General features: G+C 38.1%; 1 protein-coding gene across 1 annotated transcript in view; it reads right to left on the minus strand.

The window, feature by feature from the left end:
- The window catches only part of ROCK2 (Rho associated coiled-coil containing protein kinase 2), a 110,813-nt gene that overhangs the window by 35,739 nt on the left and 52,135 nt on the right, over window positions 1-22,939 (minus strand). Inside the window, exons 3-5 of the mRNA XM_086631398.1 lie at window positions 16,543-16,643; window positions 9,902-10,039; window positions 7,012-7,272 (exon numbers count right to left, since the gene is read on the minus strand). Coding sequence (XP_086487524.1) covers window positions 7,012-7,272; window positions 9,902-10,039; window positions 16,543-16,643 — 500 coding nt within the window. The remainder of the gene's footprint in view (window positions 1-7,011; window positions 7,273-9,901; window positions 10,040-16,542; window positions 16,644-22,939) is intronic.

Genomic DNA, 22,939 nt, shown 5'->3' on the forward strand with positions numbered 1-22,939 from the left:
CGTTTGAAAGTCTCTGTTTTTCACTCTAGAAACAAAATGTACCAAAATGGTAATTTCTGATAACATGTTCTGCCCTGCCTACTCCATAGCAGCTCTTCTTGGTTACGTCTTTCAGAAATTAACCAATTTTATGATTTTACCATTGGTTTCAATATGAAGCTACACATCATATCAGACTGCTCCTTATCTCACTGAATTCAGGGGCGAGCTTCTGAATAATTACATATAATAACCATATAAAAATAATTATTTATTATATATTACATATATAATAATAACAACTTATAACAAGCTATGCATTTTAGGCCCTACAAAGCAGATACGTTAACAGTTTTATCCAATTCAGACAATACATGAAGCTATAGGTAAATTTTTATAGTCACACCTTGGTTTTTATTTAGATATGAAAAAAAAATAAAAGCTCCTTTTTAAAAGATAGCAAAGTGTTCATCATCTTTGCTTCACACTAAGAGACTGAAAATGCAGGGGCTAAATGATGCAGAAGCATTGTCAGATCTGCCAGTGTGCTGGTTCAGACTTAGAAGCCTTGTGTCCTTTAATCAAATTCACTATATTCATTACAGAGAGACCAGACGGATGAATGAAATGAAATCCTGGATGAAGTTCGAGAACTACCAAAAATACACTCCTTATTCGGTCTCTCAACCTCAAGTCTTTTCTAAGTCATCTTACAAAGTTATTTGTGTAATTTGACATCAGCTTTGCCTCAGTATTAATACAGAATATTAGTAGCAACAACTAAAATCAAAACGAAGACAAATATTTTGCTTTTGGAACTGTATTGATATGTAAAAATTACACATCAAATTGCAGTATTTCTTTTCACAAAAATATGAACTGCCAAAAGCTTTTATCTATGTACTAAACCAGCATCCTTGAAAGTCATGAACTGGCAGTCAAAAATTAAAGTGATGATTAAATACTGCAGAGATGTAAGGAGTACTGCAGGTGTCCTCCTGACAAATGCTTCTACAACTCCATGCTGAAGCTGAAACCTAAAGGAAGTTTAACTTATTAGTTCCCAAATGAAGAATAGGTTAACTTCTTTCTGTACTACGAAACAGTACAGAAAGAAGATCTGAAGATCAAGATCCAGCTTGATCATCCTGGAGTAAGTAAATGAAGTAATTCTTTTCAGAAGTCCAATCACATTCTTTTGGATAAAGAATACATTTTAACACTGGGAAAGAAACTAAAACCCAAAGGCTCCAGAAATCTGAAGTCAAGAACATAAAAAAAATGATTTTGTGACTGGAACCATTATTTGATCATTCTGCTCGTAACAGCACTCTGTGAATAAACCTACAGCTCCTCTCTGAAGCTTAACCCTGTCTTTACTCTGGGCGCTGGAAAAACTGTTCCAGGCTCACGTGCTTCTGCTGATCTGGTAGGTATGTGGCATCTTAATGAGACCTCCAACACTGGTGCATGTCTCTCTCTTCCTTATCCAAATGTAAAATTACAAGGCAAAGTCTGAGTCCTCAGTCAGTGAAGACTGGCTGAAGCCACTTGCACTTCTCTCAGGTCAGAAGCTTCTTTTAAAAACAAAGTCACTGAAACAGCTCTGAAAAATTTCTCTGAAAACCGTAGCTTCAGTATAAGCCTCATCACCTCGACACCTAAGCAATTAACACCCTGTTTCCCATTCATCTATAATTACTACACCAAAACAAGAACACTTTTTAATATGTTATACACATTGATATTTGATGAAGCCTTATGCAAACAAAGCAAAGCTTGTGCCAAAAAAAAGCCAGCCCTACCGAAGTCTGATGGTTGGTACGTAGCAACAAGAAAGCTTCTTTCCAATGGCATCACAACGCTAAAGAACTCCAGGTAATGATGCCTTAAGTTTTCAGACAAGATGTCAAAGAATTGAACCAAAAACCCGAAAAAGTATTTCTGCAGTTAAAAGGGTCCTGCGTGCTAACATCAGTTTTCAATGCACTGCATCTCTCTGAGGCATGTGGAGTTAATTGTACTTACCCCCCATAAAATTCTTACCTTCTGTCTCAGAAACAAAACTAAAAATGCCTTCACAGAATCACAGAACATCCCAGGGTGGAAGGGACCCTGAAAGATGATCTGTCCCAATCTGTTGTGGGAAAGGGAGCCTAATGAGATTCTCTAGCACCTTGTCCAATGACATCTTGAAAACCCCCAGTTATGGGGATTCTACCATGTCTCTAAGGAGGCTGGTCCATTATAATCCGAATATAATATTCCCAGATTTCTGTTGCCCTCATTTACATACTTGTTCAAAGAACCTGGGTGTTGCTCTGCATGGATTTTCAAGTACTGGATACTCTTAATACCACAGTCAGACAAGCTTCTATGATTTCTGGCATCAAAGCCAAGCAGACAGGGAAGTCTTCTCTGTGCATTACCCGGCATCTTGACAGTCCCTACATTCTGTACGATGAATTCTGCCTTCTGTACTTCAGCAACGAAGAGATCTTAAGGGTGCTTTTTTTTCTGGACAAAGTGTTACTCCTATGTTTTAAACACTAAGCCTCTGTTTTATGCAGTAAAACTATATATATATATAAAACTATAGCAGCTCTCATAAAAAGCTTCCTTTTGAGAGTCTCAGGTCAGTTTTTTTATCGTCACCTCAAAAGATCAAGGTGGATCTTGGAACTCATCTCAAAGGAGGCTCCGGCAGCTATGTGAGAAATGTGCAGTGCAGAATTTTAAGAAAGGCTGTCCATGAGACATGAATCATAGAATCATAGAACGGTTAGGGTTGGAAAGGACCTCAAAGATCAGCCAGTTCCAACCCCCCTGCCATGGGCAAGGAAACCCTCCACTACACCAGGTTGCTCAAAGCCTCATCCAACCTGGCCTTGAACACTGCCAGGGATGGAGCAGCCACAACTTCTCTGGGCAACCTGTTCCAGTGCCTCACCACCCTCAGAGAGAAAAATTTCTTCCTTAGATCTAATCTAAGCCTGACCTCTTTCAGTTTAAATCCATTGCCCCTTGTCCTAGCACTACACGCCCTTGGAAAAAGTCCTTCTCCAGCTTTCCTGTAGGCCCCCTATAAGTACTGGAAGGCTGCGATAAGATCACCCCAGAGCCTTCTCTTCTCCAGGCTGAACAGCCCCAACTCTGTGACAGTATGGCATGCTGTCACACCTTAGGACAACTTGGTGGTGAGGCTGTAGTGTTTCCTAGCATCATTCAGAATTATTTAATTGCTTAAGACAAATCAGTTCAGTTTTCATCCTCGGCAGGATTCTCCATCAGACCTGAATAACTCACTGTCTTGGACCTAGGCTGAGAATCAGAGAATCACAGAATAGTTTGGGTTGGAAGGGACCTTTAAAGGTCATCTAGTCCAACTTCCCTGTAATGAACAGGGACACCTTCAACTAGAGATCAGGTTGCTCAGAGCTCTGTCCAACCTGGCCTTGAACACCTCCAGGGATGGAGCATCTACCATCTCTCTGGGCAACCTGTTGCAGTGTTTCACTGTCCTCCTCATAAAAAATTTCTTCCTCATATCCAGTCTAAATCTACCTTCTTATATTTTAAAACCATTACCCCTTGTCTTATCCCAACAGTCCCTGCTGAAAAGTTTGTCCTTATCTTTCTTATAAGCCCCCTTTAAGCAGTGGAAGGCTGCTTTAAGATCTCTCCAGAGCCTTCTCTTCTCCAGGCTGAACAGCTCCAACTCTCTCAGCCTGTCTTCATAGGAGAGGGGCTCCAGCCCTCGGTTCATCTTTGTGGGTCTCCTCTGGACCTGCTCCAACAGGTCCATCTTCTTCTTATCCCACAGTTGGATGCAGTATTCCAGAGTGGGGTCTCATGAGAGCAGAGCAGACGGGAAGAATCACTTCCCTCGACCTGCCGGCCACGCTTCTTTTGATGTAGTCCAGGACATGATTGGCCTTCTGGGCTGCAAGCACGCATTACCAGCTCATTTCCAGCTTTTCATCCACCAGTACCCTCAAGTCCTCCTCAGGGCTGCTCTCAATCCCTTTTATCTCCACCCTGTATTGATATCAGGGGTTGTCCTGACCCATGTGCAGGACCTTGCACTTGGTCTTGTTGAGCTTCATGAGGTTCACATGGGCCCACCTCTCGAGCTTGTCCAGGTCCCTCTGAACGGCATCTCTTCCCTCCAGTGTGTTGACCACACCACACAGCTTGGTGTTGTCAGCAAATTCGCTGAGAGTACACTCGATCTCACTGTCCATGTCATTAATGAAGATATTAAACAGTACTGGTCACAATATGGACCCCTAAGGGACACCACTTGTCACCAATATGGACATTAAGTTGTTGACCACTACCCTCTGGATGCGACCATCCAACCAATTCCTCATCCACCAGATCAAGCTTTCACTCCCTCATGAAGTTCCTTTCAGTAACCAAGAGCTGGAGAGTGCTTGTGCAGGAACATTAAGATAGCTCAGATCAGGTGTTAACACTGCACCCAGGCTTGCACAGCGTCCTGCAGGCAACGAACCGAAGCAAGAAGGATCCAGCAGTCTTGAACAAGCTTCAATGAGAAATAAGTGGAGTTCTAAAAAGAGGAACATGTTCTGTCGTTCAGCTAAACTGCCTGAGCTTAGGCAATAATCGTAAATGGTAAACATCTCTCCTTTCAGTCACATGGCTTTTCAACAGATATCTTCTAAATCTGTGCTCTTCTAAAAGCTCAGTTAGCACAAGACAGCATTATGTACTGAGCCTGGCAACACTAGGAGTTCCTGGCTCTATGATACCTATCAAAGCCAACCATGCAACACTCTAGTTTCTTACAGAAAACCTGAAGATTAGAGTCTGATGAAACCTACCCTGGGCTACCTTATCACACCTCAATACCAAAATGGAACTACAATTCCTACTGACCCTTAGAGGCCAACTCCATTCTGTATTCAACTACAGAAACACGTCATTGCAGATTTTAAAAAAAGAAAAAAAAAAAATCAAAAAAACATCACCCCATTAACCTCAAAACCATCAAAACTGAGTTACATAAACAAGCCAGTTTCTTTTACATTGGAAAAGATCACTAAAACACTTGGCAGTTCTTTCCACATACTGGTATGGAGGAATTCTGCTGTGTCTGGACTGGCCTGGAAGAATTAAGAGGACGTTGACTTCAATTCCACAGCAAAGGTCAAAAAAGTCTCTCACCAAATTGCAGCAGAATTTTCTTGGGCTCTCAAGAGCATAAGGAAGATGATAATGTGCACAAATGCTAAAAGAACTCCAAATCAGAAAAAAATAAGTAAGTGTTGGGTAAGCATATATTTTCTAGGAATTATCCTGCCAACATCAATATTATATTTACACAGCTGGGATGTGTTCATGTTTTGTAAGAAGTAGCATGAGATTTGGAGACAATCCAGAACCTCTCAACTTCTAAAGCTTCCTGTATAAAAAATTTTTGCCATTCCACTGAGTCTGAGAAACACGAAGAATTTAAAATGTAATCTGTTAAAAAGTTAATTTTTTAGGAGATCATTGGTTCATTAATGATGACCAGTCCAAACTGGATCTCACTATAGTTCTTTACGAGAAATGTGCATGCAGTTCTCACATTTCTAATACGATCAACCACATTTCAGTGTTCCATTCTTTTAACGACAACAAAAAAGAAAAAAAGGCTTAGGTTCACCATTTCTGGGGTCCCTAAAATAGAGTAAGAGATCACTCCTTTTTTGTAAATTTATATTATGAACTTTTTGATGCTTTTTTTATTGCTTTTTTCTGATGAACGTCGTATTTGCTTAAGACCTACAGTGTATTGGCTCAAAACCAAGATTAATTCTTTTAAGGACTGAATTAAGAGATCAAGCACTACCTTTTGATTTTTTCAATTAAATTATATGCTGTCCCCTAAAATACAGGCAAGTAAATCATCAAAGTGGAAGTAAAAAAACTACCTACCTTTAGAATACGAACTACAATATCAGAAAAACTAAATAGACTACTGAACCTCAAACAAACAGCTGTAGTTGTTCAATGAAGTTAATATCTCATCACAGGAAAGAAAAAACCCTAACCAGAAACAGTAATTCTAGAAACAGATGAAGATACATTAACTTAATGATGCAAATGCGAATTGAGTAGATTGCAGAGATTATACCAAGCATTGCCTAAACAATAGAGAAAAAAAAAAAGTAACACATCAAAGCAAATAAGCTTAAAAGGATCATCCTTGCCAACATTAACACAGAAACCTTTCGAAGGTCAGGCAAATAATAACACACATTCATATAGGTTTTTTAGAATCTGTTATAATTTTTCACAGGAAGAATATATTGTATAAGTTACAGCAAAACACTCTTTGTCAGGGAAGATTTTAGAAGTGCAAACTACAACAGGTAGCTTTATTTATAAGTCTCCTTTAATAATATAAGGTATTACTTTCTGTTAAAAAAAATCCTTACACAATCTCATTAGAAAACTGTGTATTTAGCTGTACATGGTAAAATCTGGACAATTAAAGTATATGACATCTTAATGAATAGCTAACAAATTTTAAACAATACATCACATACCATTGCCGCCTTACTGTGATCTCATTTTCACAACCACTAGAGGCTGCTATAACAACAATTAGACACAGTAAAAAAACAATAGGGATTGTATCTTGCTTATAAAATACTTCTCGTTTACAGAAAAATGTCAGTTTATGAACTGTTCCAAGGCTACTAATGCTGCAACTAAGAGTTGTCTCAGAAGCTTTTCAGACATTTGGCAAAAAAAAACGAACCTCAGAAATTCATAAACACACATTCTTTCAAAAATAACAAAAGTAAGTTTACTTCCTTCTTCCCTGTGCCAGAAAAGTTTATTATAGGCAAGGTTGCACTATTTAAAGTACTCTTGCATTTAAAAGTAGGAGACAAGGAACAGTTTTGCAACCAAGTGGACTATTTGCTGAACATTCCTTTGGATATTATAATTCAGAAGAAAATAACCTTAGATTTACAGTTTTATAGATGATGAATTACTCAGTTGCATACTTACTTCATCCATTTTCATGCAAGTGCCAAAATCAGCCAGCTTCAGATGCCCATGTTTATCTAAAAGCATATTGTCAGGCTTCACATCTCTGTGTATCAAGCCCATGGAGTGAATTGCATCAAGAGCAAGAACAACTTCGGCTGTATAAAACTTGGCCCATTTCTCAGGCACATCATAATTGCTCATAAGGTTTACAAGATCTCCACCTGGCATGTATTCCATTACCATGTACAAGTATTTGTCATCTTGAAAGGCACAAAATAGCTGCAACATTAAAAAAAGAAAAAGAAAAAAGAGCAATGACTTTTCAGAGACAGCTAAGAAAAAGAATAAAGCACTTTCATCTTGAAGTTTCATCGAATCTCAGCATATATTTTCAAGACTGATGTAAAGTAACTTTATTTTTTATATTCAGATAATCTACATTTTCTATTAATTATGACAGTAACTTGAAACTTGCCAAACTTCAAAGCTCCCTCATTTTCATTTTTAAGAAAGCGAGAAAGATTTTCTGATTATTTTAGTAGTATCAGTGTCTATAGATCTATGTTTCTCAGCATTAAAAAGTATCATTGAGTCAAAATGCAAAATATCAAATTTAAGAAAGGGAGCATCGTGTATCAATTTGAAATTAGCTCAAGAGTGAAGAGCATCTCAGACTGTTTCTAAATTTTGGATATTATAAACTTCCTCATCTCTGTACATATTTACAAAAACACTTGTTATTACTGATTTTGTCCTAAATCAACACATATATTGAAATAAGAAAGAAAAAAAAAATCCTGAAGACAACTATAACACAATACAAAAAAAAAAATCCGTAACGATAATGGTCTGGTATAGGTTTCAGCTAGCATGTTTTCTACTGGCAAGATAGTAAATTTAATCTCTTTAAAATGTATTTCAGACCTAGGGTGATGCAGTTTTAGAGATTTCACCCGTCGATCACCAGATCTGAAAATGGCCCAAAAGAGCAAAAAGCATTACTATCAAATGTTCAATGACTGGTGTGGGAAAGTCTCTGAAAGTCTCTCACCTTATTTCCCAGGGAATACTGCTCCTTACATTAAAAACTAAAATCCTTCACATCTTTAAGTTACCCACACAAAATTCAAAGGCAATTGAAAAAGAAGCTGAGTGGAAAGGAGGAAATAAAAACCAGGGAGTTTGTGGAGCATGAGGAACCATGAAAGGCCGGAACATTACTAAGGAGATTTGACCTTCAGATTAAAATTTACTGTATATTAGTGACATAAGACCTGTATTATAAATATGTATTTTAATACATACATATTGCACTGTATTTGTTTTCACAAATATGTAATATGTATATTGTATATGTATTTGTTTTCACACACAATATGTAATATGATAATGCTGGATGTTTAGTCATTAGAATCTAAATTCAAATCTAAAATAGTCTCTGTATTCTCACATGTCAAGATATTAGTATAATACAATAACAACGCTATGCCTCTATATAGCACTTTTGTTATTGCCCTCAAGGGACTCCATTTGACGAAAAAAAAAAAATCAGAATTATTGAGGGCTCTAGTTTCACTTCTTTTTCATATAAAAAAAAGAAGGCATAGAGAAGTAGTGTGATCTGTCCCAGTTTTTAGCTCAGTACAGGACCTACATTTTCTTAAAACCAGCTCAGTGTCCTATTCCACTGGATCAAGTTACCTAAATATATCACAGTGATGCACTTCACCAGAGAAGGCACAATTGCAACTACACTTTCATTTTTACATATATGTGCACACATTTATATCACGCTTAATACGCTTTCCTTTGAAAATTCAGTGTCATATTTTCTCATTACTTTCAACTACATGTAAAAAATAAAAATAATTCCACACAACTACTGTCATTAGAACAAAAATAAAGAACTAAATAAAAATTAATCTGTTTGATTAAGTATTTCTGCTGAATATAGGCAAGAACACAGAATATGCTCAAAAGAGCAAAACATCTAAATAAAAATAATTAAAACACTGTAAAACATTTATTGCATACATGAGGTAAAGTGTTACAAAGAATATATGGAAAGCTTAAGGCCAGTCTTTGCTTATTAAATATACAGAAGCATGGCAATATATGTGAGAGCATTTAAATGGATTACTTATTTAACAAAATGAAGCACTAACAATTTCTCTAAGCAATTTCTCTTTCCCTACTCATTTTATTAATTGGTGTAATTTACCAGTTAGAACAAATTGCAGTATTTAGTACTAATTCTTCCCAGAGGTATAATTCATATTACAAACATGATGATAGTACATGTCATGAGCCAGCTGCAAGCAACGGTGTTCAAGACCAGCTGAGGAAGTCAGCTCTCTAGTACTTGCATTTTACTTCTGAGCTGAGATGCAGTAACTGACCACTAACCAGAAGATGGTTTCAAGCAAACCACTACTACAACCTCCTGTCTTGCAGGAGACCAGGAGTGTACACTCATCCATCTCCCAGACTGCAGCTGAAAAGACAGTAACTACTTAAAGCAGTCTTAATACTAATTGCCTGTGATCAGCTGACTGTATCATGAGGAAAAACTGGAAATAATGTTGCCATTTGTTTCTACATTTCTATATAGAGTTTTTCTTAGTTGAAAAGGTAACCTCTCTATTGTCCTTAATAATTATGTGGACATTTCGAAAATCTGTTTAATTCCATTTTATGATGCGTTTCAAGTAACTAAAATTAATCCACTTTCTAACACAGCCAAATAAACAAAACTCAGTGAAACGGCAGTAAATATGTATCTTTCAAAAGAAAAATCTGAACCTAAATCATTATTTCAGTTCAGATGTAAATTCAAACTCAGCTCAAGACTGGGAAAGACTTATGGCTTTTTTATTATTATTATTCTACTCTTACACATCTTCCTTACCTGAACAACCCACGGACTGTTGGCAAAGGCCATGATATCTCTTTCTTCCCAAAAAAAGGCTGAATCTGATCTCTTGATCATTTCAAATTTACTAAGTAGCTTCATTGCATAAACCTTCTGTGTCATTTTATGGCGAACCTATTGGTTGAGAAAGAAGAGAAACAACTTTAAAATGCCTTGTAAAAAACCTGAATATCAGCATAGTATATTTCTGCTATGTGCAAACTGCCTTCTGGGATGCAATGCCTCTTCATACACCAAGTTTTCTACACAGTAAGGATTTGAGAACTTCCAGACCTGGAAAGAAAAACCTAATAGCTGATCTAAAAAAATATAGCAGGGGTAGAACAAGACAGATGCTAAATCAAGGAAGATATGCCAGAGCCTGGCCAACTGCTGTACCTGCCGCTGCAACCCCAGAGGAAGAGTTGCAGGGCCATGAGAAGAACGTGCCTCAGGGCTGTGGGAGCACTTAGAAGGTGGCTGTTTTATTGAAGGTGCACTGATACAAGCATATGTTCTTCCTCACTACAGCTATGAGCATAACTGCAAAGTAAAAACAAACACTAAACCAAAAAAACCCAACCCGAAACTCAGAATGAGGAAAGTAGAGGCTTTGGGCAACCTGGTGTAGTGGAGGGTGTCCCTGCCCATGGCAGGGGGGTTGGAACTAGATGATCTTTGAGGTCCCTTCCAAACCATTCTATGATTCTATGATTCTCTAAAGGATTAGACTGTTCCAAGTGAACATGCCTACCTCAAATCACCCAGAACACTAAAAACAACAAAAAAATTTCTATTTACAGAAGAAAAAGGAAATGCTTGTCTATTCCCCCTTCAAAAGTTCCATTGTGTAAGGAGAAATAAAATGCAACTCTGTTTCTGCTTTCTTATTCTGAACACCATCTATCTGTTACATTCATTCATGTTAGAAATTCTGCGCACAGTCTACTTCAGCCTCTTCACAAAAAAAGATTGCTCTTGTTTCTTTTCTTCAGTAGTTCTTAAATTCCCTTTAAATGGTGTAAAATTAATAACATAAATCGTGTTGGAAAACTGAAATTAAAACTTGTATGACAAAATCTGAAAATATTTTGGAAAATTTCATCTGAATATGGACATGAAACAAAATTCTTAAAGCACAGACTGTAAAGTCATTACCCTGTTAATGAAACATTAGATTTATTCTGCATTCTGAAACAACTACTAAAGGACCAGCTTGTTAACAATCTTGAGTGTTCCTTGCAGAAATTAAGGTGAGAAGTATTCAGCTGTAAGACGCCTGAGTCAGCAGAAAAAAAAATAAATTAACTGCGTCTTAAGTTTCTGCATATTTTCTTCCCATGAAAATTAAAAATTCAGTGGACTAACTTTCAAAATCAGAACCAAACATTTACAACTCTCTGGTGCATTTAAAAAACTCACATTTAGTAAATAAACCATATCCCCTAACCTCTTAGTTTTACGCAATGTTCAAGTTTAAGTACGCTACTTGAAAGAATGTTTAATAGGCTCTTTTCCTCAACAGCTGTAAATGTTTCAAGTCCATTACATCTGCAGTGCAAAGCTTCAGAGAGGCACCTAAATCCGGGAGCATCAGTTTCCTGCTCCTGAGGAGCTGTAAACCTTAATGTTGCTGAAGCCAATAGGAATGATCTGTAGAAATAGGAGAAGCATGGCGGGTGGTAGGAAGGGAATTTTGGAAAGAGTGAGAACATGAACAGAAACAGGATTATTTATGAACTTATTGGTCTTGAAATTGGGGGTTTTAGCTCTCAGGATATAAGTACAAAAGTTTCAGGATTAGCATCTTGCATAGTTTAACACTAACCAACAACCTTCTGTTTAGTTAGATCAAAAAACCTCCAACACAGAAACATGTTATCTATACGCATTAACACCACTATAAGCATGTATGTTTTAAGACATTAACAATCAACCAGCTAGTGAAGGTGTCCTAAAAAAGGATTTTGAAAACTACCTCCTTCTCATTTACTAATCCCATACTACTCCCATGAAGTAGAGCTATTGTAATCCTGCTCAAAACCAAAAGAAACACAAAAACCAGCAACCTCAAAAAGATATTGTTTAATTGAAGACGCATCTTCTGTGAAACCTCACGTAAAGCTCTGCAATGTATTTAGAAGTTTACCATCCCTAAAATCGTTGTGTACTCTTGCCTGGATGTAGTTGGTATAGCTGCCTTCATTTACAAGAATAATGGTCTCCCACTACTTAGGGAAAAAACTTCTTAAAAACTCAGCACAGCCTGAAGCAAGCTCATGCACAGGAGAAGCAAAGTGAACAGGGACAGGGGGACCAGAAATCACATTCTGTGCACCTCTCTAAGATAGGGCCAATAGGTTATTAGTTGGCTAAACTATCTCTCGGGAAAATTTCAAGATAGATTCATTCTCTGAACAAGAATCAAGGAACCAAAGCAACAACTAGCATACTGGCACACCCAAAGGCTAAGTGTCTTGGCATACCTTACAGGTGAATTCAGACCCACCACTGACACTACTTCTTACATCACCACACCATGGCCCCTGGAGACAGCCTGTTTAACTGCTAGTCACTGTGCTCTTAACCCAGAGCTATATTTGTACATACATACATTGGCTCATAGAGCAGATTATTCATGTATTAAACTGTCATGATGTTCCAATTTCTTCCAACTGTTTAAATGAACTGCCAAATTTAAACTGCAGCTCACCAGTGTAACTCTCAAAATAGGTAGGAAAATCCCTTCGTGCCATCAGCACTGAGTAACATGGCTCTGTTTAACTTACGAAAATGCATTAAGAAATGAGAATTTCCGTCTACTCTGCTTCATCAATCTAAGACTTTCAAGAAACAAGCACACGTGAAATGCATTCAGAATTTCAACAGCGTTCAGGTCAGAAGATAATCTGTAGGCAAAGAAAATAACATATCTATTTGAAGCTACCAGATTGAACATGTAGTATTGATAATGGTACCATCTTTTATGATAAAAGAAAATGAAGATCCTAAAGTGGAGTAGTGATGTGAACTCCAAGGTTTGAAATAATCACAAATACTCTAAAACACCTAATAGAGACATAAGAAATTACTATGGATAGGGCAAGCTGTTTGTGTTTGTGTTGCAGCTTGTTCACGTCCTGACAAATGTTCAGGTAAGAGACCACAACTGCTTTATTTGCGTTACTACAGAAATGTACATCAGCGGTGGCTGGGGAACTGAACCTAATAAACGAAGCACTTAACGGAAAAATTAAACCAGCACCTGTTCACGTAGGCCATGACAACCGCTGGTTTGTGACACACTGAGAAATCAGGCAGTAAAGACCATCACCCAGACCATCCTTTAGTACTCAAATACATGAGAGCGCCTTGCTGTAGCTTTCTGCTCCGGTACAGGATTGAGCCAGTCTGTTGTGTCACTGCAACGTTACGGCACTTTGTGATTGGACCTGGGGGAAGGCACTGAGGACATGTTTCAGTTTCAAATCAAGAGGATTTTTCCTCAAGTGAAAACAAACCAAGTACTCGGGATATGCTTTCATAAATTACTGTTTCTGCATAAACCACAAGTAACATATTAAGCACCTTAATTAAATTTTTCTGTCTGCCCTAGACACCAGTCGCTTTTATTCAGAGCACTGCGTAAGCGAGGCAGTGATCTGGCAGCTAGCAATTCTTTTCTTAGCTTTCCCCATCACTACAGACCCAGCAAAGCCAGAGGCCAGAGCTCAAGAGTAGAGTTTAATACTTCTGGAGTTATAGGAAATTGTTTTTCCACCCAAGTCAGCTGCTCAGACCAGAGTCATCTGATCTCTCTTTACTGGACTAATTTTTTGAATTTTTTGGGGGAAGGAGGAAGGGGAAAGCAAAGTTTTTTTAAAAAAATCTAGCTGTGAGATACAACAGGAGAAAATGTCTTTTCCTTTCTTGCTAGATAGAATCCAGAAAGCTGATCTCTCCACACCACTTCTTTCACAAGAAAATGCTATAATGGAGGAAAAAGCTTGGGGGAAAGAAAATTAAATGAAGGAGGTCACAGCTGACTATTCTACGTTATATGTTAACATACTCATTTTTTGGCTTGTTATACTTAAATATTACAAATAATTAACAAATATCTGTCCTACAAATATTTATTCACAATGGCACACAACTGATAACATGACATTCATGAATTTAACTCATGTACTTAATCATGTTTTATTTATGGTTCTTGCTGTGTTTAGCCTCCACTGAAGCAAAGTTCTATTCTGATCACAGAATGTGTTGCAAAATATTTTGATTACTGCAAATCCATCATCTGCAACTGTGGTGTTAACATTTTTAATGGAGTAGAAATAGATACAGCTTAGCTCAATAGTTTAAACTTGTATCATACCTTGTGAGGCAAAAAATCCAGGTATGTATGCCCTCATCACCAGCTAATATTAGTTCAGATTTACAGTTGTATTTATTAACCCACTGCTTTTTAGCTGTAAGACTACATAACATTATGATTTCTACTTATGTTTTTAAATTCCAGAAAAAGACTGTTCTTTGAAATTGGCACAAAGTACAGAAGAGCTCTATATGAACACATAGAAGTTTCTTTCCAGTACCAAGTATTCTTAGCTTTTTTTATTTTATTTTAGGGCTTGAAGGGCTCATTTAAAGAATAAAAAACCCCAATAGCAATAACAACAACAAAAACCAAAACAGCATCATTATATGACCAAGTTACTATGCATTTTACCATTACATTATAATGATGAGGCAAATGAGAAGTCAGTTTTGTCTTCAGACCCCTCAAAACTACCTAACTGCAGTACATACACTGTGAAAAAAATCACCTGTACTTTAGAATTTACATTGTGCATGACAGTGAATTAAGAAAAAAGTTTCCATTCAAAGCCAGAATAAATTAAGAACTTATATTTAAAATGAAATGTTAAAAAGAAAATGAAAATTGTTTAGAAAAACTCTTACGTTCTTAGAAATATACATATGAAAACCATGTATTTTGATTGTTGAAGCACATTAAAAATACAGTTCCTTTGGATGCTTCCAGCAAATACATCAGTGTGACATTCAAAAAATGCACGATTTCTGTTATTGGGACCTTCTCTTTTTCATCTTCCTCCTCCAACAAACAGATGAGGAACTGCTCCCTGCAGCAGCCCCTTCTCAAATAAGTAAGGTTCTACTGAAGGTTTTGGTTTTGATCGCTTGCCAGCAAGGATACAAAAGCATATGCAAGATACATACTAATTCTTTAAAGTCTTGCTCAAAAATGGGAATCTTTGGAAATACTCCTCTCCATACTTCATAAATTCTTCTGGATAAAAACAAAGCACAAATGACCCAGAAAGAAATAGGGAAGAGGGAGCTACATTCTCATGTTGCCACACTTGGATGATAAAAAAAAAAAAAAAAGAAGAATAATAAAAATTGCTGATTATATGTTAACTGCCATATGAACTACATCTAAATTTGCAAGTTACCCATGAGACACATAAATAGTATTATGTTAGTCTCAGGTTTATTTTCTCCAGTTCCAACCAATTTCAACAATACAAATATGAAAAATACAACTAATTTTATAAACGAATAACAAACTTATTGCCATTGTACATGGTGTACCTCCTATAAGCACTTCAGAGCTAAGATCTTGCCACATTCCTCAACAAAACTCCAAAATGTCTTTTTATTTTCCAAAATTGCTGTACAAGACAATATGAATTTCCCAGCTTCCTAATGCAAAATTAGCACAGAACAGTAAAATGTCAGTTCCATGTCAAATGACACAAGAAAAGAGTAATTTTTGTTACCTTGTGGTAACAAGATAACAAGCTTCAATTGCTCTAAATTAGTTGCTCCCCTTTCCATGGACTTGCTTCACATCTTTCTTCCTCCAAAAATGCTTACACAGAAAATTATCATGGATCAGCTGATACCAGTTATCTGTTAGCTCACGATAACTTGTCCCTGGTGTTTGTATGCTCAGATTCTATTTGATGTTTATATCCAGAGCGTATTTCAAAACTCACACGTATCAAGCCATCTTACACATATGCTCAAATTTTTGTGCTATTTATCACACAGTATGACTTGGAAGTCCAGGAAAATGAAAATTAAATGAAAAGCAGGCTATGCATGATATACTAAGTTACTTTTTGTATTTTGATTGCTTTTTTTTTCTTTAAATAAAATTTCTCTGCAATATAAATTTTAAAAGTAAACCCATTCTTACATTAGATAGGATACAACGTTGAGAATGTTAAGAAAAGTCTTAAAAAAATCTTACATTAATCATACCAGTTAAATACAGTGCAAGCACCACAATTGTAAGAGTAAATCAAAATTTTTTTGTTGCATTAGCTTGCTCTTTCCTACAAAGGCTTCAGCCATTATACAATGATGCTTGCAGCCAAAAAAAAAAATAAAAATTTAGAATTGCCATGAACTGCCTTTTCCATTTTGATCAAAGGATAGCAAAGTCTCCCAAGTCCTTCTCTTCCAATCCATGTTTTAAACTCAGATGTAATGTTTACTATACACAGAAATGATCTCACAACATAATGAAAATAACACTTATTCTCTATAAGAATGCATTTTTAGATATAAAGCATGCAATCATTAAATCATTACATTCTTACCAGCTGCACTTCTCCAAAAGCCCCTCTTCCAATCACCTTAACAACATCATAGTCTTCAGCTTTCATTTGTAAAGCTCGGATTTTTTCCACAATCTTCTCATCTAAAACAAATCAAATAAAAGTTATGATAATGCATGCATTAACAGAACACGAGAATTTTCTCCAAAATTTTTCATTTAGAGTCGAAATAAGCTTTTTTTATTTAAATGTTTAGAGTCATCTTGGTAATTCTTAAATCACTATTAATAGCCCCTTTCATTATTGTTTAGAAACCATTAACCATCAACCTTTAGCTGTAACAACTGAAATGTCTTTTGGATTCTGCTAACTCTCATTTACACCTCTAATAATCATTCACAGGCTTACAGAAGTCTCAGGTTATGAAAAGAAAGAGATTTCTATCTTGAATTTTCAGGCACTCATTCGTTGCCACTTGCTGTGCTGCCAGGATCCACTAACACACTCCACTGATAACACAGGAGTGTGAAGTACTTGGTACATACAAAAGCATTGCAGGTGCAACCAGCTCCTACACACCTGGAGGGTTCAACAGCAGTCAAACGGCAAGGAATGTAACTCAATAACCTTACGTTCAGCTTCGGATCTACTCATTCATTTCGCATGAAATGTTAATTCAAGTTTATGTATGTTCATGTAACTGCTGGCCATCTCGAAGTGCTTTTCAGTGTTCGCCGCACGTGTAGTTCTACGCTTTCTAAAATTAGGTCCACAATGCTGCAGATAAGTTTGGTCTTTCAGTATTGTTGGCAGCTGTGGGAATCTGTAAGGGAAACCAGTGAAATTCTGACCTCCGACAAATTCTAAAAACACACAAGGTTTTTAGACTCTTTAATTTTGTAGATGTAGCATGCCAGTAAAGGCATTCCTGGCTAAACAGATTGTAAAAATGCATTATTATAAGGACAAAAGATAATGGGAGCAATGAATCTTTCTTAAGCATGACAAGCTTTGACACCCCTCCCACACATGCATAGACGAAGAAGAACAAAATAAAGCAAAACAGGTTGGCTGGAGCAAGACCTCCACTTGTATGAAAAGCTGTGGATGCTTACATTCAGAGAGGAGTAGAGGTGTATATTGCGAGATCCCTGTTAAGGGTCAAAGACTGTGGAATGTGATCACAAGAAAGGCATTAAAGGGGATGTCAGAATACAGGGAAAAAAAGATCAGAGTTAATTCAGTACGACATTAACTATGACATTGTCAGCAAGGATTTAATGATAATGAACGTCTAGTAAATAGTTTAACCATTCCTACGTATTCATGAAGAGCAACCTGGCAGGCCACAAGCAACCCAAGAGATGCCTGTCCATCAAGAACACCTCTTTCCCAAGTGAGCAACAAGCCAAATCAGGGAGGCACTCTGATCTATTATTCACAAACAAGAAAGAACTGGCCGGTGATCATGAAGTCTGCGGCAGCCTTGGCTGAAGCAACCATGAGATGGTGGAATTTAAAACCCTGAGAGAATCAAAAAAGGAAAATAGTAGACCTTGGACTTCAGGAGAACAGACTACAGCTTGTTCAGGGAACTCATAGGCAGCATCCTGTGGGAAGCTGCTGTGGTGGGTAGAAGAGTGGGTTGATCTTCAAAGATGACATGTTCACAGCACAAGAACAGTCTGTTCCAGTTAGCTAGGAATCAAGCAGGCATGGCAAACAGCCAATTTGGCTGAATGGGCAACCTCTGCCTCAACTCGAGCACAAAATGCAAAGGTTTGGAACATGGAAGCAGGGGTGGGCTACCCAGCAGGAATCTCTCAAGCATGCAAGGATGGAATTGGGAAAGCCAAGCTCAGCTGGAATTGAAACTAGCCAGAGTTATGAAGGGAAAAAAGAGCCTTTATAAATACACTGGCAATAAAAAAAAAAGAATGAGACAAATGTGGGCCTGCTGCTCTCAGTCGGGTGGGGAATCTAGCGCCAAAGGACATGGAGAAGATCAAGGTACTCGATGCCTTTCTTGCCTCAGACTTCACTGGCAAGCTCTGCTCACAGGCCTCCCAGCTCCCCAGAGCTAATCATAGAGTGTGGGGCAGTGAAGTATCACAGTAGAGGAAGTCAGAGTTGAGGACCAATAAAACAAAATTCACATACACTGGGCCATGAGACAACACAGGATGCATCTGAGTGTGCTGAAGGAGCCAGCCAACACCATTAGCAGGATGTTCTCTATCACCTTTGAAAAGTCATGGCAACTTGGGAAGGCTCCTGATGACTGGTAAGGGCAAACATCATGCCTGTGTTCTAGAAGGGCAACAAGGAAGATCCAGAAAGCTACGGGCTGGAACAGGAGCCTAACATCACTGCCCATGATGATCATGGAGCAAATCCTTCCGGAATACACTTCCAGGAATTTGATGGATAAAACAATATGGAAACAGCCAGAATGGATCTAAAAAGGGCAAACTGTGTTTGATTAAACCGACTGCCTTCCATGACAAGATGTCTGTCTTGGTGGACATGCAGAGAGCACTTGGTGGAGAGCAGTACACGTTTCCTTTCCTTGACTTTTGACACAGCATCTCAAAGCATCTTTGGAGCCAAACCAGGCTGACACGGATTTCACAGAGAAAATACAAGGCTGGTGGAAAACTCGGTGGAGTCATGGCCAGTGGTTCAAAGTTGATACACTGGAGGGCAGGGTGGCTCCTAAGAGGGACACAGACAGGATGAGTAAGCGAGCTGACAGGAACCTCACAAAGTTCAACATAGGTAAATGCAGAGTCCTGTACCTGGGATGGAATGACACCACACAACAGTACAGGATGGCACTCACCAGCTAAAAGGCAACTTGAGAAAGAGGACCTGAGAGTCCTGGTGGACAACAAGATGAACAAAGAGGATTGAGCAGCAAGCCTTTGCACTGTCTGCATACAAGGCTGCGTTGGTAAATGTGTAGCCAGTAGGCCGAGGAAAGTGATTTTTCCCCTGTGCTTGTCACTTGCGAGACCACATCTGTAATGCTCTGTCTAGTTTTGGGCTCCTCACTGCAAGAAAAATATGAAAGCATTCCCTAGCTTCATGGAAGGCCACCAAGATACTTGAGAGGATGGGACCACATGATGCTTATAGAGAAGCTGAGAGAACTGGAATTGTTCAGTTTAGGGAAGTCTAAATGCTTGTTGGTCTCAACAGAAGCCAAAAGGAGGTTTTACTTTTAAGAGAGGCAACAAACAAGTTGGAACATCGGAAATCCTGCTTTGTAGGAAAAGAATCCCTAGAACTGGAGAATGGAGCAGACTCTCCAGTCCAGCTGCAAAACCTCTGTCTTTGGTAATTTTCAAAATTCAACTGCATAAGGACCTGAACAACCTGATCTAACATCAAAACTGGTTTGGCTTTGAGCTGGCAGCTGGATCAGTTGACCTCAAAAGATCCTTCCTAACCTGTGGAACAGAAAAATACAACTAAAAATTTCTTCTTCTGAGGAAAAGATTAGGTATGATAGGGAAGAGAAGAGATTTAAAGAAAAAAAAAAAGTTAAGAATAATCAGGGAAAAGAGTCTGCTTAGTCAAGTTGTAAGGACAGAGGCAACTAAAACCTCAAAAGAAGACAAATCTGTTACGTTCAGGGTACCAGGACTGTGAAGTAATCCAGAGCATGAACAGGAAAAGGAGTTGAGAGAATGCTGAGGCTGTTTTCTACAGCTTCTACAGAAAGGAAGCACAGGACAGCAACAGTGCTTCAGCCACACCAAGTTAATTATTTCATTCATGATGTGAACTAATTTGCAGTTTGAGAAGGGAAGACTGTGCTTGGAAGCTTACTTAATTGCAAATTAGAAGCTTTGGCACAAGACAAGGAAGACAAACACAAATTCACAGGAAGCAGCAGTAGAGAAGGAATATGAGCAAATTTCAAGTCAGAAAGAATGTGCAATTACATATTTGAACACAATGTTACATCTCACAAGGAAGGGTAATCACTTGAATTTGTTTTCCAATGTTTCTGAGATGTTTCCAGTGTTTTCAGACGTGTGAGATGAGATGTCAGGGATTTAAACATTGAAAGAGTAAGGTGTAGTTTTACATAGCTCCCTTATTGGTCAGAAACTCACAGGAATACTTCTCTGTTCAAAATATAACACAGAAATTATAAACAATTTTAATACAGCTCTAGAGAAACTTTAAGCATTAAACACTGCAGTTAAGAAATTAAAAACCCAACAATATATGAAATAAGCAAATGAGAAACCAACTGAGGAGTTAGCAGTTTTATCATACGTTTGAAATGCTGAGGACGGAGAAATCCTACTTGCTCTACTAAAAGATTTAATAATCTTAGTTAAAAATCATCATCATGTAGGGATGCAGGTGTTGTGGAGGTATCAGTCACACAGATGGATTGTCTATTCTGTCATAAAATTTATCACATATGGAACAAATAATCGAAGTATGGAACTAACCTGAAACAAAAAACAGGCTGCAAGAAGGGAAGCTCAGAGAAAATCTGAAGCAATGTCGTAATTGCAACACGCTGGATCATATGATGAGTTCATATATCACATAACATGATCTAATTCAAGATGTAGGAGACCTTTCCAACACTATCCTTTTACTAGAGGACTGAATTTTTAGAACGTTTCACATAGATTAATTTGTACACTTGAGGTATCTGTATGCACAGATACCACAGACTGGATCTTACAGCCTCATGAATTGGCAACAGCATGAAGCCCAGCAGAAGAAAAATGTCAGGTTTAAAGGAAGACATTAGATGGACTGCCCAGCACCAGAATATAATAGAATCTTATAAAAATATAGCAACATTTGAGTAAAAGTCCTAAAACGTGAAAACGTCATCGCCTGTGACTCAGGTTTCTGCTTTAACACAGGAAAGACCAGGAACGCTGGATAGCAAGAGTGTTTAAAGACAGCTTTTGATTTACTACTTGAAAATGGCACTATAACCTTTAAACAAATGAAGCTTCACTTTCTCAAAGGGCAGAGTGTTTGGATCAGTCACTGACAGCTGGCATCAAGAATGCGGCTGAAGGTTACAAGTGCTTGTGAAAATGGAATAAATTCCTGTCTAGAAGAGTAAAGGGGAGGGAGAAGGAGTAGGAAAACCAAGCTTTCCTGCTCTTTAAAGGGGGTGCAGTTCATATCCAGGTTATTTTCTTAAAAGCTAATATGTGTCAGGCAGTTCTGGGGTGTGTATATAGGAGAAATAAAAATGCAAGAGTGCGCAATTTTATCCCCACAGACTAGACACAGCCAGTCAATGAGCGCTGCTATGGAGTACAGTATGTCAAAACTTGCTGCCCTAGGCAAAAGTCTAGCCAGAAGTTAAACTGAAGTACAGCCAGGAAGTGCTGCAATCCCACACCCGCCCAAAACCAAACAAAAAGCACAACAGAGAGACTGAAGCAATTAGGAGCATATACCTATCTGGTCAAAGGTGTGTGAGGAAGAAGCTGCTGGAGACCTTGAAGAAGCAGTAGAAACTAGAAGGCATAGCTTCAGACAGCTAGTGTTTCCCCCTCCAGAGAAAAGAAAGGGGGACACAAGCATTTTGTCTTGCATAGACAAAAGGAGCCAAAGATCGGGAAACAGAAAGCAGCAGTCCACTGACTTGCAGAGGACACATCCCTGACTCAATGAAAGTAAGCCTGATGACAGAACTTATTTGCTTTGGATCTACCAAGTACTCAAATGGAAAAGTGGTTAATAACACTGACATATAACTTCTTTATATATCCAAGGCATTCCATCTTAAACACTGTGGCTCTAATTCATGCTCTGCTTGGGAAAAGGTGCTATTTGATAGCTCTCCCATCGCTACTCTTACCAGAACAGAACTGAAGCCCAACCTGCCAAGGTGACTGCAAAGACCCAGCAAGGAGTGGCCTTAAAGAAGCCAAGAGAAAACCAGAGAGGTAATTAGCTCACTAACTGAATGTAAGATCTACAGCACACTAAATTTCTAGGATTCTTCTTGGCATTTGACATTTCATCAGTGTCATTCAGAAAGTATGGAAAGTATGGAGCACAGAGAATTACAGTCAGGTTAGGCATTAACACCAAACCAGGTAACACATTTCTGTTGGTAACTGCATGGCTGGCACCTGATTCAGCAACTTCAAGTGACATAACGAAATGTAAAGGAAGGAAACAGAATTGTTACTTTTGCAAAAAGTTTATCTTAACTCTAGAAGTTTGCCAACCTCCTAAACAGCAGCAAATCATTTTAACAATAGAGGTTTTCAATTTTTGAGTGATGCAGAACAAGGTGTAGAAAATCACTGATTCATTCACAGAGTCAAGGTTCTGGACTGTACCAGGCCTGCTGATGGCACCACTCCCTGTGCTGCTGCTTGGACTCACTCAAAATCCATTCTTCATGTCCTTCTAATTCCTGATTATAAGATTA

This window comes from Tauraco erythrolophus, chromosome 2 (assembly GCF_009769465.1).
Source record: "Tauraco erythrolophus isolate bTauEry1 chromosome 2, bTauEry1.pri, whole genome shotgun sequence".
NCBI lineage: Eukaryota > Metazoa > Chordata > Aves > Musophagiformes > Musophagidae > Tauraco > Tauraco erythrolophus.